Consider the following 16,578-nt stretch of genomic DNA (forward strand, 5'->3'; position numbering starts at 1 on the left):
TGGGTATTTATCGTCTTTCAGTCCCATTAATTTCTCCAGCAATATTTTTCCACTAATACTAATTTCCTTTAATTCCTCCTTCTCACTAGTCCCTTGTTTCCCTAGCATTTCTAGGAAGTTATTTGTGTCCTCTTCCGTGAAGACAGAACCAAAGTATTTGTTTAATTGCTCTGCCATTTCCTTGTTCCCCATTATAAATTCTCCCGTTTCTGACTGTAAAGGACCTACACTTGTCTTCACTAATCTTTTTCTTTTTACATACTTGTAGAAGCTTTTACAGTCCGCTTTTATGTTCCTTGCAAGTTTACTCTCGTACTCTATTTTTCCCCCTCTTAATCAATCTCTTGGTCCTTTTATGCTGAATTCTTAACTGCTCCCAATTCTCAGGCTTGCTACTTTTTCTGGCAACTTTATATGACTGCTCTTTGGATCTAATACTATCCTTAATTTATTTTGTTAGCCATGGTTGGGCCGCTTCTCCTTTTGTGTTTTTGCACCAGAAACTGTTGCAATTGATGCATTTGTTCCTTAAATGTTAGCCATTGCCGATCCACTGCCATGCCTTTTAATGAAGCTTCCCAATCTATCACAGCCAACTCACTCCTCATAGTTTCCTTTGTTTAGATTTAGGATCCTGGTTTTGGGTTGGACTACTTCACTCCTCTATCCTCTGCACTATTGTGCAGAGTGCGCGTGGCACCTGTTCCAGTACCTCGCGAATGTGCTGCCGTCCCTCGATCATTCTCCTTTTAAAGGATGGCCCCCAGGGTTCAGCATCTGTGTCCAGCTGAGCAGAGGCCGGAGCGGAGTGCTCCCACTGACGCGGATTCTCTGCAGTTGACTCTGCCACCAGTGTCTGCTCGTGCTCGCTTGTGTGTGGTGACTCACCAGGTGCCAACCCAACTAACTGATGACGAGGACCCACCGAGGTGCGCGTATCTACGCTGGTGGCTGGCTCGCTAAGATGTGATGGTGCTCCCTCAGATGCCGGGAGTTCCTCTGAGGAATCGCCCTCTGCCATCACTGGGGTCGTTGAAGGCCCTGTAAGAGGACAGAAGGCAATATTAAGCATCATCACAGATGTGTCATGTTGCGATGAGCATACTGAGATGTTGATCATGGCAAGCTTTATTAACATCAATTCATGTTATGTGTGATGAATGTTAAAGTTGTGTCAGCAGAGGTTCATGGGGTGCCAGTCTCGGCGTCCCCAATGGACAGGCACTCGAGGGTGCAGCGCCTCCTGCTCCACATCTGTGAGGACCACCATTTGTTGTGGCCCCCCTCCAGTCCTCGTGTGCATTTTGCACTCTCTTCTCCTATAAGGGGAGAAAGTACAGTCATGTGAGTGAGTGATGGTGAAGTAGCCAGCCGATTAATGCATTGCTTTGGGTGAGGCTGACCGTGAAAGAGATACATCAGAGGGTGAGTATGAGACAGAGCCATCACATTGTATGAGGATCGGGGTGAGTGGTAGTGGTGGGATGACTAATGGTGAGGTGAGGAAGTGCTCAGGAAGTGCAGGTAAGTTGAGGATGAGCCTTAATTGGGTGTGAGGAGTAATGTGATGGAGTAGTCTTGGCAGTGCAGAATGCGTTGAGGGGTGGAGGGTGATGTGGAACACGGAATGCAGGAGAATCAATAAGTGTACTCACTTTTGCTGACCTCGTTAGGTCATCGAAGCACTTCCTGCACTGGATCCAAGTGCGGGAGATGTTGCTGCTGCTGGTGACCTCCTCTGCCACCTCGAGCCAGGCCTTCTTGGTGGCAGAGGCAGGGCACTTCCTCCCGTCCGCCAGGTAAAACATAGAAACATAGAAACTAGGAGCAAGAGTAGGCCATTCGGCCCTTCGGGCCTGCTCCGCCATTCAAAATGATCATGGCTGATCGTCTAACGCAATATCCTGTTCTCGCTTTTTCCCCATATCCCTTGATCCCTTTAACATTAAGAAATATATCTATCTCCTTCTTGAATACATCTAATGACTTGGCCTCCACTGCCTTCTGTGGTAGAGAATTCCACAGGTTCACCACCCTCTGAGTGAAGAAATTTCTCCTCATCTCGGTTCTAAATGTCCTACCCCGTATCCTGAGACTGTGACCTCTGGTTCTGGACTCCCCAGCCATCGGGAACATCCTCCCTGCATCTAGTCTGTCTCGTCTTGTTAGAATTTTATATGTTTCGATGAGATCACCTCTCATTCTTCTAAACTCTTGTGAATATAGGCCTAGTCGACCCAATTTCTCCTCATACGTCAGTCCTGCCAAACCAGGAATCAGTCTGGTAAACCTTTGTTGCACTCCCTCCATGGCAAGGACATCCTTCCTCAGATAAGGAGACCAAAACTGCACACAATACTCCAGATGTGGTCTCACCAAGGCCCTGTATAACTGCAATAAGACATCCCTGCTCCTGTACTCAAATCCTCTTGCAATGAAGGCCAACACACCATTCGCCTTCCTCACTGCTTGCTGCACCTGAATGCTCGCTTTCAGTGTACAAGGACACCCAGGTCTCGTTGCACCTCCCCTTTTCCCAATCTATCACCATTCAGATAATCTGCCTTTCTGTTTTTACAACCAAAGTGGATAACCTCACATTTATCCACGTTATACTGCATCTGCCATGTTCTTGCCCACTCACCCAACTTGTCTAAATCACATTGGAGCCTCTTTGCATCCTCCTCACAGCTCACATTCCACCCCAGCTTTGTGTCGTCAGCAAACTTGGAAATGTTACATTTAGTTCCCTCATCTAAATCATTGATAAATATTGTGAATAGCTGGGGCCCAAGCACTGATCCCTGCGGTACCCCACTAGTCACTGCCTGCCACCCGGAAAAAGACCTGTTTATTCCTACTCTCTGTTTCCTGTCTGTCAACTAATTCTCAATCCATGCCAGTATAGAAGCCTCCTCCTCCTCACCCCGGCCAGTAGCTGCTGCAGTGAGGCATCACTAAACCTTGGAGCAGCCTTGCTCCTGTGCTGCTCCATTGTGCCTTTTTGGTCTTTGCTGCAGCAAAAGCCTTTGGAGGAATGGCCCCTGTAAACAGAGCCGCTCCAGCTGACAGCCTGTCCTGCGGGTGCGCAGTCCGCCCACTTCGCAGCTTTCGGATGACAAACCAGGAAGCCACGTTAAGGGCAACCACTTAACTCGCGATGGCGTGGGAAACGGTGAGGTTTTGTTAGTCGGGTTACCCACGTGCCCATTGACCACACCCGGGGGGGCGCTGCCATCTCACCGCCATTTGAAAATCGAGCCGAACGTTTCGGGGTGAAGACCCTGCTTCAGAACCAGTCAGTTCAACCTCGGTGGTGGGAAAACTTTTGGAAACGATAATCCGGGACAGAATTATCAGGCACTTGGACGAGGGTGGATTGATTAAGGAAAGCCAGCACGGATTTGTTAAAGGCAAATAGTGTTTAACTAACCTTGATAGAGTTTTTTGATCAGGTAACAGAGAGGGTAGATGAGGGCAATGCAGTTGATGTGGTGTATATGGACTTTCAAAAAGTGTTTGATAAAGTGCCACACGGTCGGCTTGCTATTAAGATTGTGGCCCATGGAATAAAGGGGGCAATAGCAACATTGATACAGAATTGGCTAAAAGACAGGAAACAGAGTAGTGGTGAACGGTTGTTTTTCAGACTGGAGGGAGATGTACAGTGGTGTTCCCCAGGGGTCGGTACTGGGACCACTGCTTTTCTTGATATATATTAATGACTTGGACTTGGGTGTACAGGATGCAATTTCAAAATTTGCAGATGACACAAAACTTGGATGGGTAGTGAACAGTGAGGAGGATAAATGTAAGGAATCTTACAACACCAGGTTATAGTCCAACAGTTTTATTTGAAAATCACAAGCTTTCGGAGGCTTTCTCCTTCGTCAGGTGAGTGTCGGATTCCTTGAAAATTACGCATAAATAGTCACAGAACAATGCCTGGTGATTACATATAATCTTTCCAACTGCCCTTTATCAAGGCAATCAAAGGAATTGAATAGTGTTCAGACAGAGAAACATTAGATACCAGACTACTGAATATACAAACGGCCAGAACCAAAGAAAGAGAGAGAGAGAGAGAAACATCCGAAAGGAAGAGAAAGAGAGAGAATGACCAGTGGTATTAAAAACAGATAACTTTTTTTTCGCTGGTGGGGTTACGTGTAGCGCGACATGAATCCAAGATCCCGGTTGAGGCCGTCCTCATGGGTGCGGAACTTGGCTATCAATTTCTGCTCGATGATTTTGCGTTCTCTTGTGTCTCGAAGGCCGCCTTCGAGAACGCTTACCCGAAGAATGGTGCCTGAATGTCCTTGACTGCTGAAGTGTTCCCCGACTGGGAGAGAACCCTCCTGTCTGGCGATTGTTGCATGGTGTCCGTTCATCCGTTGTCGCAGTGTCTGCATGGTCTCGCCAATGTACCATGCTCCGCGGCATCCTTTCCTGCAACGTATGAGGTAGACAACGTTGGCCGAGTCACAGGAGTATGAACCATGTACCTGGTGGGTGGTGTCCTCTCGTGTGATGGTGGTATCTGTGTCGATGATCTGGCATGTCTTGCAGAGGTTGCCGTTGCAGGGTTGTGTGGTGTCGTGGACGCTGTTCTCCTGAAACCTGGGTAATTTGCTGCGAACGATGGTCTGTTTGAGGTTGGGTGGCTGTTTGAAGGCGAGTAGTGGAGGCGTGGGGATGGCCTTAGTGAGGTGTTCGTCGTCATCGATGACATGTTGAAGGCTGCGGAGAACATGGCCTAGTTTCTCCGCTCTGGGGAAGTACTGGACGACGAAGGGTACTCTGTTGGTTGCGTCCCGTGTTTGTCTTCTGAGGAGGTCTGTGCGATTTTTCGCTGTGGCCCATCGGAACTGTCGATCGACGAGTCGAGCGTCATATCCCGTTCTTACGAGGGCGTCTTTCAGCGTCTGTAGGTGTCCATTGCGTTCCTCCTCGTCTGTGATCGACTTCAAGAGGATATAGATACGCTGGCGGCATGGGCGGACGCATGGCAGATGAAATTTAACCCGGAAAAATGTGGTAGGAAAAATGAGGAGAGGCAATATAAACTAGAGGGCACAATTCTAAAAGGGGTGCAGGACCAGAGTGATCTGAGGGTATATGTGCACAAATCATTGAAGGTGGCAGGGCAGGTTGAGAAAACGGTTAAAAAAGCATACGGGGTCCTGGGCCTTATAAATAGAGGCATAGAGTACAAAAGAAAGGAAGTCATGATGAACCTTTATAAAACATTGGTTCGACCACAACTGGAGTATTGGGTCCAGTTCTGGGCATTGCACTTTAGGAAGGATGTGAAGGCCTTGGAGAGGGTGCAGAGGAGATTTACTAGAATGATTCCAGGGATGAGGGATTTAAATTATGTGGATAGACTGGAGAAGCTGGAATTGTTCTCCTTGGAACAGAGAAGGTTGTGAGGAGATTTGATAGAGATGTTCAAAATCATGAAGGGTCTAGACAGAGTAGATAGAGAGAAACTGTCCCCATTGGCGGAAGGGTCAAGAACCAGAGGACATAGATTTAAGGTGATTGGCAAAAGAACCAAAGGTGACATGAGGAAAAACTTTTTTACACAGTGAATGGTTAGGATCTGGAATTCACTGCCTGAGGGGGTGGTGGAGGCAGATTCAATCATGGCCTTCAAAAGGGAACTGGATAAGTACTTGAAAGGAAAAAATGTGCAGGGCTACGGGGATAGGGTGGGGGAGTGGGACGAGCTGAATTGCTCAGGCATAGAGCTGGCACGGACTCGATGGGCCGAATGGCCTCCTTCCGTGCTGTAACCTTTCTTTGATTCTGTGATTCTAAGAACTGTTCGCTGCCTGACTTGCTGAGCTCTTCTAGCATTTTCTGTTTTCATTTCAGATTTCCAGCATACGCGGCATTTTGCATTTGACCTATTAATAGTATGTTATGGTAAAAGCTTGTGGTTAGTATGTTGTGGTAGAAGCATAACGTTGGTGTGTTTTGCTGGAAGCCTAATGTTAGTATATTGTCGTTGTAGCCTATTGTTTGTAAGTAGTGGTCAAAACCTTTTGTTAATGTGTTGTGTTGTGGCGAAAGCCTATCTCAGTATGTTGTGGTAGAATCCTATTGTTAGTGTGTTGTGGTAGAAACACAGAAACATAGAAAATAGGAGCAGGAGGAGGCCATTCGGCCTTCGAACCTGCTCCGCCATTCAATATGATCATGGCTGATCCTCTATCTCAATACCATATTCCCACTATCTCCCCATACCCTTTGATGCCTTTTGTGTCTAGAAATCTATCTAGCTCCTTCTTAAATATATTCAGTGACTTGGCCTCCACAGCCTTCTGTGGTAGAGAATTCCACAGGTTCACCACCCTCTGAGTGAAGAAATTTCTCCTCATCTTAGTCCTAAATGTCCTACCCCGTATCCTGAGACTGTGACCCCTCGTTCCGGACCCCCCCCAGCCGTGGGAAACATCCTCCCTGCATCCAGTCTGTCTCGCCCTGTCAGAATTTTATATGTTTCAATGAGATCCCCTCTCAGTCTTCTAAACTCCAGTGAATACAGGCCGAGTGAACTCAATTTCTCATACAACAGTCCTGCCATCCCAGGAATCAGCCTGGTGAACCTTCGTTGCACTCCCTCTATGGCAAGTACATCCTTTCTTAGGTAAGGAGACCAAAACTGCACACAATATTCCAGGTGTGGTCTCACCAAGGCCCTGTATAACTGCAGTAAGACATCCTTGGTCCTGTACTCAAATCCTCCACAGAAGTCCATTGTTAGCGTGTTGTGGTAGATGCCCATTGTTAGCGTGTTGTGGTAGATGCCCATTGTTAGCGTGTTGTGGTAGATGCCCATTGTTAGCGTGTTGTGGTAGATGCCCATTGTTAGCGTGTTGTGGTAGATGTCCATTGTTAGCGTGTTGTGGTGGATGTCCATTGTTAGCGTGTTGTGGTGGATGTCCATTGTTAACGTGTTGTGGTGGATGCCCATTGTTAGCGTGTTGTGGTAGATGCCCATTGTTAGCGTGTTGTGGTAGATGTCCATTGTTAGCGTGTTGTGGTGGATGTCCATTGTTAGCGTGTTGTGGTGGATGTCCATTGTTAGCGTGTTGTGGTGGATGCCCATTGTTAGCGTGTTGTGGTAGATGCCCGTTGTTAGCGTGTTGTGGTAGATGCCCATTGTTAGCGTGTTGTGGTAGATGTCCATTGTTAGCGTGTTGTGGTAGATGCCCATTGTTAGCGTGTTGTGGTAGATGCCCATTGTTAACATGTTGTGTAGGATGTCCATTGTTAGCATGTTGTGGTAGATGCCCGTTGTTAGCGTGTTGTGGTAGATGCCCATTGTTAGCGTGTTGTGGTAGATGCCCATTGTTAGCGTGTTGTGGTAGATGCCCATTGTTAGCGTGTTGTGGTAGATGCCCATTGTTAGCGTGTTGTGGTAGATGCCCGTTGTTAGCGTGTTGTGGTAGATGCCCGTTGTTAGCGTGTTGTGGTAGATGTCCATTGTTAGCGTGTTGTGGTAGATGCCCATTGTTAGCGTGTTGTGGTAGATGTCCATTGTTAGCGTGTTGTGGTAGATGCCCATTGTTAGCGTGTTGTGGTAGATGCCCATTGTTAGCGTGTTGTGGTAGATGTCCATTGTTAGCGTGTTGTGGTAGATGCCCATTGTTAGCGTGTTGTGGTAGATGCCCATTGTTAACATGTTGTGGTGGATGTCCGTTGTTAGCGTGTTGTGGTAGATGCCCATTGTTAGCGTGTTGTGGTAGATGCCCGTTGTTAGCGTGTTGTGGTAGATGCCCATTGTTAGCGTGTTGTGGTAGATGCCCATTGTTAGCGTGTTGTGGTAGATGCCCGTTGTTAGCGTGTTGTGGTAGATGCCCGTTGTTAGCGTGTTGTGGTAGATGTCCATTGTTAGCGTGTTGTGGTAGATGCCTATTGTTAGCGTGTTGTGGTAGATGCCCGTTGTTAGCGTGTTGTGGTAGATGCCCATTGTTAGCGTGTTGTGGTAGATGCCCGTTGTTAGCGTGTTGTGGTAGATGTCCATTGTTAGCGTGTTGTGGTAGATGCCCATTGTTAGCGTGTTGTGGTAGATGTCCATTGTTAGCGTGTTGTGGTAGATGCCCATTGTTAGCGTGTTGTGGTAGATGCCCATTGTTAGCGTGTTGTGGTAGATGCCCATTGTTAGCGTGTTGTGGTAGATGCCCATTGTTCGCGCGTTGTGGTAGATGCCCATTGTTAGCGTGTTGTGGTAGATGCCCATTGTTAGCGTGTTGTGGTAGATGCCCATTGTTAGCGTGTTGTGGTAGATGCCCATTGTTAGCGTGTTGTGGTAGATCTGTATTCCATCCTGTGTTGATGCTCTGTTTTGCTGGTTTGATGCTCAAGCAGCGGGATTCTACTTGTCACTCTCACAGTCACATCTCCATCACTGACCAGCAACCAATGCCAAATGTTTAAAGTGGGAGGGAACGATCTGGGGCTGGGGTTCGGCCCAGGTAACCCTAACCCTAACCCTAACCCCAGACAGGAGTCAAAAAAAGGAAGCATATTTGCAGCCTAAGACTGGCAATAAAAGTAAACACGCTGGTGATTGGCAGTGGGACTAATGGGATGGCTCTTTTAAAGAGCTGGCACAGGCACGATGGGCCAAATGTCCTTGCGTGCTGTATGATCCAATGACAGTGGGATTTGTGTGTCTTAACCTCACACTGGACAGCGCATCTTCCCACTGAGCCCTCAGAGATGCGGAGTTCCCGTTATAATTAGTCGCATGTAAGTCCGGGGACAAAGGGTGACGATTGCATCGGGGACCCAGCTCATTACTGAGATGCCCAATGACCCAGGAGGACCACATCTGGATGTCCTGGCTGGACCTCAGTACAGTAAGACCTCGGCCCTTTCACTGCACTACATAAGGAAGCTCAACGCTACCTGAAATCCTGAGCTCGTCGACAATGATTGAAGCGATGCTTGGCTGTACTGTCCTCTGCCCCCTGCCCCCCCAATCCTCTCTGCCCCCCCATCCCCACCCCCTCTCCCTCACTTATCAAATATGGAAACTGGCTCCCAGTGTAATCCCATACTAGTGATTAGAGATGATTGATTGCCAGCCATGTTTCATTAATCAGATGTTTAAATATTGTCACTCTCTCTCCCCTCCCCCGGTCTGTTGCTAAGCTTTGAGCTGCAGAAGAAATTCCATACTTGCTTACTTAACAATGGTGCAGATTATGCAGCAGCTTCTTAAACAGATTAGCGAGGGTCGATTAAACAGATTAAGGGGGGGTGTAGGTCTGCAGAAGCATATTTTCTTTTTATTAAACTGGGTTTGCCATCTCCATGGCGACGCAGCTAATAACACATGTTGGGCGAGCGGTGATTGTGTGAGGTTTCATTTTCTCCTGTCTGTCTCCTATAATTTAAATCATGCTGACATTCAGCTCGGGGGGGGGGGAGGGGGGGAGGGGCCTGATTGCAGGAACTGGAAACCCGGGACATCGCAGCATGGCACATACAATACACAAAAACACACAGGATGGGTATGGGCGAGGCGCATTGTATGCCCAGCGCATCATGGGTCTGTGGTTCAAGTCGTCCTGCTTCTTACATCATAACAGGAGCTAAGTGGCATTTGTAGAATTTATACCAGACGGGAGTGAATCGTTCCCTTTTACGCAGTGTGTACTGTACATGTACGGGAGCTGACACTGAGACACACACGGGCCATACAGTAACAGAAGGGAGTGAATCGTTCCCTTTTACCCAGTGTGTACTGTACATGTACAGGAGCTGACACTGAGACATACACGGGCCGTACAGTACCAGACAGGAGTGAATCGTTCCCTTTCACCCAGTGTGTACTGTACATGTACAGGAGCTGACACTGAGACAAACACGGGCCGTACAGTATCAGAAGGGAGTGAATCGTTCCCTTTCACCCAGTGTGTACTGTACATGTACAGGAGCTGACACTGAGACAAACACGGGCCGTACAGTATCAGAAGGGAGTGAATCGTTCCCTTTTACACAGTGTGTACTGTACATGTACAGGAGCTGACACTGAGACATACACGGGCCATACAGTAACAGAAGGGAGTGAATCGTTCCCTTTTACCCAGTGTGTACTGTACATGAACAGGAGCTGACAGTGAGACAAACACGGGCCGTACAGTATCAGACAAGTGAAACGTTCCCTTTTACCTGCTGTGTACTGTGCACATACAGGAGCTGACACTGAGGTACACATGAACTACTCAGTACAACAGGTCGCTTTCTGTGTACTCTATTTATATTGGAGATATGTATCATTTGGGATGTGTCTAACTCATATGTTAGTTTAAAAAAACATCATAATAAAAGATGAATAATATACAGTCTGTAAGTGAAGAGCTGGACAAAATTCACACCATCCAAGCAGCAGAGAAATAATAATTATGTCCAGAAATATTGATCTATCTGTAACAATTTAACATCAATCACTTAGTCAGTTATTGAAATGAACCACTCTCTATTTAAAATCAACACCACTGTCTGCTTCTTTCATTAGAAAGGGAATGAAACAATTTAAAACTTGTGGCAAGGATGTCAAAACCCAGTTTGAAGTTTTTTCTTAGTTCCCAAGCGTCATTTGTTGTATTCTTGGTTACATTTCCAACCAAGGCACAGTCTAGCCACAATTTTATACAGTAGGAACATGGGAAAGTACAGAACAAGGAAAAGCCCAATCGTTCGATTGACTTGGCTCTTTCCAACAAGTTGCACTGTTGTGAACTGTACCTAATCTCCTGAGGGAGGCGATCAAAGGAGGTCAAGGTTCGCAAAATGTCTTTCTGACCTCCCAAGTTAATCAAGATGAACTGTAGTAGTATTCCACAGGTGTTATCCCTATAATCCCAACAGGACTGGAGCCATAGTGTGATACAAAGGACTTGCTCTTCAATACTTACTTATCCTCACTACTTTCAATCCCATCTTTGTTCATGGATAACTCACCCCCCTCCCCAATTTTCTCCCCTTCTTTCCCCGAGGCACTGACTCTTGCTGGGGCTTCAGTTTGATGGATGCAGAAAGCCCCCTGGTACCTTGCCCGATCTGCCGTTCTCCCTCCATGAGCCTAGGCAGCGAGCGTCAGCATGTTATTCCACCACGGAAGTCATGACAGATGAGCCTGATTCTTGTCCTTATCCAACCCCCGCCTCCCCTCCCACAAATATGCATTTTCCAGGAGACTTCACGGGAGAGCCATCGGAAGCATGAACCCTGCCTGACTTTTTCCCCCTCCCTTAGCCAAGGGGCAACGAGGTAATTTGTCACCCCCACTGAGTCCCAGCTGAGATCAGCTAACTCTGCACAGATTGCAACTCAGCCCTGGGACTTTCTGATCTGTATGGTTTAGTGCTGTGACCACTGACATGGAGCCTTTAAAAAAAACTTTTCTTAATAGTGTATTTGCCCGGCTTGCATTTGAAGGCAATAAACATTAGCTGCTGTTGATGGAAGTCTATCTCACATATTCCAACTAATCCCTAGTCTTATCTTAAGGCTTAGGTATTGTGCATTTATGCCCTCTAATGCTGCAATCACATGGAACATCTGCTTTCCAAATCAGAACAGCCGTGTTTACTGGCATTTGCTTCTTTGGAGCAGGAAAATTAATAACGAGACAAAGAAAAGGCAGTGGTAGACAGCTGCCATTCTGGTGACTTGGGGCGGCAGCAGAGTAATGGCATAAGAAATGCAAAGTGTTGGGTGTGATGTGTGCTTCAGTGTGATGGGTGATAGCATGGTAGGATAACAGGTTTATTCCTGTGGTTCCTCATCTACTAAGAACGGGGTCCCAAGTCATGTGGATGGTTACAGATGTTGCAAATACTCGAAAGAACACTCGTGGATTGGGACGGTGGATGGGTCACCTGGTCACGGTCGAATCGTGATGTATTGAAAGGTTGAATTAGTCCTTTGGAGTTTTGCTTCATTACCTTTCGGGGACGGGGAGAATTTATCGTCCTGGTTGTTGTACCTCTGATTGGTTGTTTCCCTCAGGAAATAAAGTGGATTCCATGATAGTACAAATTTACACGATGGGCCGAAGGGCCTCTATCCGTGCTGTATAACTCTAGGTCAACCTAGGAAACTAGTGAAAGCTGACCAACAGGCCAGTCATGAATATTGACTTATAGCATGTAGTTACACTAAAAGTGCAATGGGACTATTGTAGATGTGTATTGGTACTCTCTGTTACTAAACCTGATTGTTAAATTGCTGTTTATTGTCGATGTGTATTGGTACTCTCTGTTACTAAACCTGATTGTTAAATTACTGTCCATTGTCGATGTGTATTGGTACTCTCTGTTACTAAACCTGATTGTTAAATTACTGTCCATTGTCGATGTGTATTGGTACTCTCTGTTACTAAACCTGATTGTTAAATTACTGTCCATTGTCGATGTGTATTGGTACTCTCTGTTACTAAACCTGATTGTTAAATTGCTGTCCATTGTAGATGTGTATTGGTACTCTCTGTTACTAAACCTGATTGTTAAATTGCTGTCCATTGTCGATGTGTATTGGTACTCTCTGTTACTAAACCTGATTGTTAAATTACTGTCCATTGTCGATGTGTATTGGTACTCTCTGTTACTAAACCTGATTGTTAAATTGCTGTCCATTGTAGATGTGTATTGGTACTCTCTGTTACTAAACCTGATTGTTAAATTGCTGTCTATTGTCGATGTGTATTGGTACTCTCTGTTACTAAACCTGATTGTTAAATTACTGTCCATTGTCGATGTGTATTGGTACTCTCTGTTACTAAACCTGATTGTTAAATTACTGTCCATTGTCGATGTGTATTGGTACTCTCTGTTACTAAACCTGATTGTTAAATTGCTGTCCATTGTAGATGTGTATTGGTACTCTCTGTTACTAAACCTGATTGTTAAATTGCTGTCTATTGTAGATGTGTATTGGTACTCTCTGTTACTAAACCTGATTGTTAAATTGCTGTCCATTGACGATGTGTATTGGTACTCTCTGTTACTAAACCTGATTGTTAAATTGCTGTCCATTGTAGATGTGTATTGGTACTCTCGGGTGTAGATTTTCACTTTCAGTGGTTGAGGAAGACGGGCGGTAGCGGACCAGCTGCCCATTTTACGCCACACCCAAATTTTCCTTTCCATTGACTAGTGCCCACAAGCACAGACCAGCAGATACTGAGTCTGTATTGCTAAACCTTTATAAAACATTGGTTAGGCCTCAGCTGGAGTATTGTGTCCAATTCTGGGCACCACACTTTAGGAAGGATGTGAAGACCTTGGAGAGGGTGCAGAAGAGATTTACTAGAATGGTACCAGGGATGAGGGATTTCAGTTATGTGGAGAGACTGGAGAAGCTGAGGTTGTTCTCCTTAGAACAGAGAAGGTTAAGAGGAGATTTGATATTCAAAATCATGAACGGTTGTGATAGAGTAAGTAAGGAGAAATTGTTTCTAGTGGCAGAGCGGTCAGTAACTAGAGGACACAGATTTAAGAGAATTAGCAAAAGAACAAGAGGCAACATGAGGAAACATTTTTTTTACGCAGCGAGTTGTGATGATCTGGAATGCACTGCCTGAAAGGATGGTGGAAGCAGATTCAATAGTAACTTTCAGAAGGGAACTAGATAAATACTTGAAGGGAAAAATTTACAGGGCTATGGGGAAAGAGCAGGGGAATGGGACTAATTGGAGAGCTCTTTCAAAGAGCTGGCACAGGCACGATGGGCCGAACGGCCTCCCCCTGTGCTGTACCTGATATGATTCTATGAAATGCTGACTGGCTGTGTAAACGTATACAAATAACTTCGGGCTGATGGACCAAATTTGCTCATTCCATTCTTCTATCTCAGCCCCATCGTTGACGGAGGCCCACCGTCTCCCCACAGGGAACGGGTGGTGGGGAAAGTAACCCTCCTGGGCAGTTCTTGTGCCCCTCCCAGCAGCTTGATGAAGAGCTGATTTGGGGTAGGCTTGGGAGGGAGTCGGAGCCCGGCAGAGAAATGAGGTGAGGGCAGACCTAAAAAGAGGGAAGATAAGGGACGTAAAGGAATGTGTTGATAGGGTTAGAGGGAGAAGGGTGGGACGAGGCTCGTGTGGATCATAAACACCAGCATGGACCATTTGGGCCGAATGGCTGGTTTCTGTGCTGCAAACTTCTATGTAATTCTATGTAGAACTTTACCTGTACGAATGCAAAAATGGTTCCACGCTCAACAGGCTGTTTGTTCTTGGGTCCGCAGGCTTTTCGCAGCCAAGTGCAGCGGTTGCATGGAGGCCATCGCGCCCACCGAGTTCGTCATGCGAGCACAGAAGAGCGTTTACCACCTGCACTGCTTCTGCTGCTGCGTGTGCGAGCGGCAGCTCCAGAAAGGAGATGAGTTTGTGCTGAAAGAGGGGCAACTGCTCTGCAAGAGCGACTACGAGAAGGAACGGGAGCTGCTGAGCCTGGTCAGCCCGGCCGCCTCGGACTCAGGTAAACCAAATCCACAATCGGCCGCCCGCCAGAGCCTCGGCCAACTCCCTTCTGACAGTACAGCGAAACGGAATGGGGAAAGAGCGGGACAGATTGGATCGCTCTTTCAAAGAACTGGCACAAGCACGATGGACCGAATGGCCTCCTTCTGTACAGTATGATTCTATAAGTATGATACATTTAGGAAGGAGGTTGCTGGACGGTTTGTGGTTGGGGCTGGTGGGGGAAATGTCAGCATGATGAGGTATAATTATAGAGCTCAACACTGCGAACTGGGTAAGGTCACCTCTCTGTCTTTCTCTGTCACTCAGCCTTGACCCCAGTCAGATTGGGCCCAGCTTCATGTCGTTGCTACTGTGACAGAGGCCCGATACAGGAGGACATCCTTAATCGGGCTTGAAAGGGACTCCTCTCTCCTGCCGGAGGTAGCTCAGAGTGAAGTGAGTTTGGGACCAGCACTTCTTGAGTTCTGAGGTCCATAGAAGAAAGAATATCCAAAATTTGGCTAGCTTTGCACTCGCAAGAACCACAGAAATGGCTGCTGTGGAATGTGTAAGTGTTGCAGGAGCAAGTAACCCCCTTTAAGCCTGGAGGATGTTACACATTGTTGTAGCTTTCTGTACCGTACCAGAGCGAGGACCTGATGCTGACTGTGGAGGCAATAGATGGCCAGTGTCCTGGCCAATGTTTATCCCTCAACCAACATCACTAAAACAGATCATCTGGTCGTTTATCTCATTGCTGTTTGTGGGACCTTGCTGTGCGCAAATCGGCTGCCGCGTTTCCTACATTACAACAGTGACTACACTTCAAAAGTACTTAATTGGCTGTAAAGCGCTTTGAGACATCCTGAGGTTGTGAAAGGCGTTATATAAATGCAAGTCTTTCATTCCTTTTTTCCTTTTTTCCTTCTTTCCTTCTTTCTTTCCTTCCTGCAGATACTTGCCAGCGGTACTTGAAGGCAGACATTGATCCGTCTATTTTAGATGCCTTAAGGTAACACTGGCAGGAATTTGGTGCCTTAGAACGCTGGCACGAACAGGAAATTCCCTTTAACATCTTTTTCCTGGCACACTCATTCCTCAGTTCGACAAAGGGCAAGCCTAATCCCTTTAAAAAAAAACCACAGTTCGATCCGTAGTAGAATTGAATGCTTCAAATGGAAGAAACATAATTGTCTGCGGGAATTTACAGGAAGGGTATCCTGGCGATACTTGAAAAGAATTGGCATTCTTTTATTTTGTGTTGGCTTTGATGAAATCATTTCATGAAGTATTGATTTATGAGGAGGTAGAGTTCCCTACAGAATGCACAGCAGTCCAAGAACAGTCCATATACCTACCTTAATAGCTGGGCTTCATGAGGCCCTAGTCCACTGCTCTCCTGGCCGGCCTCCCACCTTGCACACTCCGTAGATTTGAGCTCATCCAAAACTCTGCTGCCTGTATCCTAACTCACATCAAGTCCCATTCACCCATCACCCATGTGCTCGCTGACCTACGTTGGTTTCCGGTCCAACAATGCCTCGATTTTAAAGTTCTCATCCTTGTTTTCAAATCCCTCCATGGCCTCGTACCTCCCGATCTCTGTAACCTCCTCCAGCCATACAACCCTCCGAGATCTCTGCGCTCCTCCAATTCTGGAAGTCTTGTCCATCCCCGATTTTAAGCACTCCACCATTGGCGGCCGTACCTTCAGCTGCCTAGGCTCTAATTTCTGGAATTCCCTCCCTAAATCTCTCTACCTCTCTCTCCTCCTTTAAGACGTTCCTTAAAACCTACCTCTTTGACCAAGCTTTTGGTCATCTGTCCTAATATCTCCTTATGTGACTTGGTGTCAAATTTTGTTTGATTATCACTCCTGTGAGGCGCCTTGGGACGTTTTACTAGGTTAAAGGCGCTATATAAATGCATGTTGTTGTTGTATGGAGACTTAAAGAGCTCGAAGGACTCCCTCAGCGTTGGTGTGAAAATAAAATTGAACATTTTTTGTTATCTTCTTAACAAAAGCATCAGATTTCCTGTGCAGCTTGATATCTCCTTCCCTCTGGACCTCCTCTTGTGACATGGAGGTGCCA

The 16,578-nt window shown here is 46.5% G+C and overlaps 1 protein-coding gene across 1 annotated transcript in view; it reads left to right on the plus strand.

Moving 5' to 3' along the window:
* The window catches only part of LOC137324930 (LIM homeobox transcription factor 1-alpha-like), a 646,125-nt gene that overhangs the window by 592,887 nt on the left and 36,660 nt on the right, over nt 1–16,578 (plus strand). Inside the window, exon 2 of the mRNA XM_067989620.1 lies at nt 14,269–14,501. Coding sequence (XP_067845721.1) covers nt 14,269–14,501 — 233 coding nt within the window. The remainder of the gene's footprint in view (nt 1–14,268; nt 14,502–16,578) is intronic.

This window comes from Heptranchias perlo, chromosome 9, assembly GCF_035084215.1.
Source record: "Heptranchias perlo isolate sHepPer1 chromosome 9, sHepPer1.hap1, whole genome shotgun sequence".
In the NCBI taxonomy this organism is placed as follows: Eukaryota; Metazoa; Chordata; class Chondrichthyes; order Hexanchiformes; family Hexanchidae; genus Heptranchias; species Heptranchias perlo.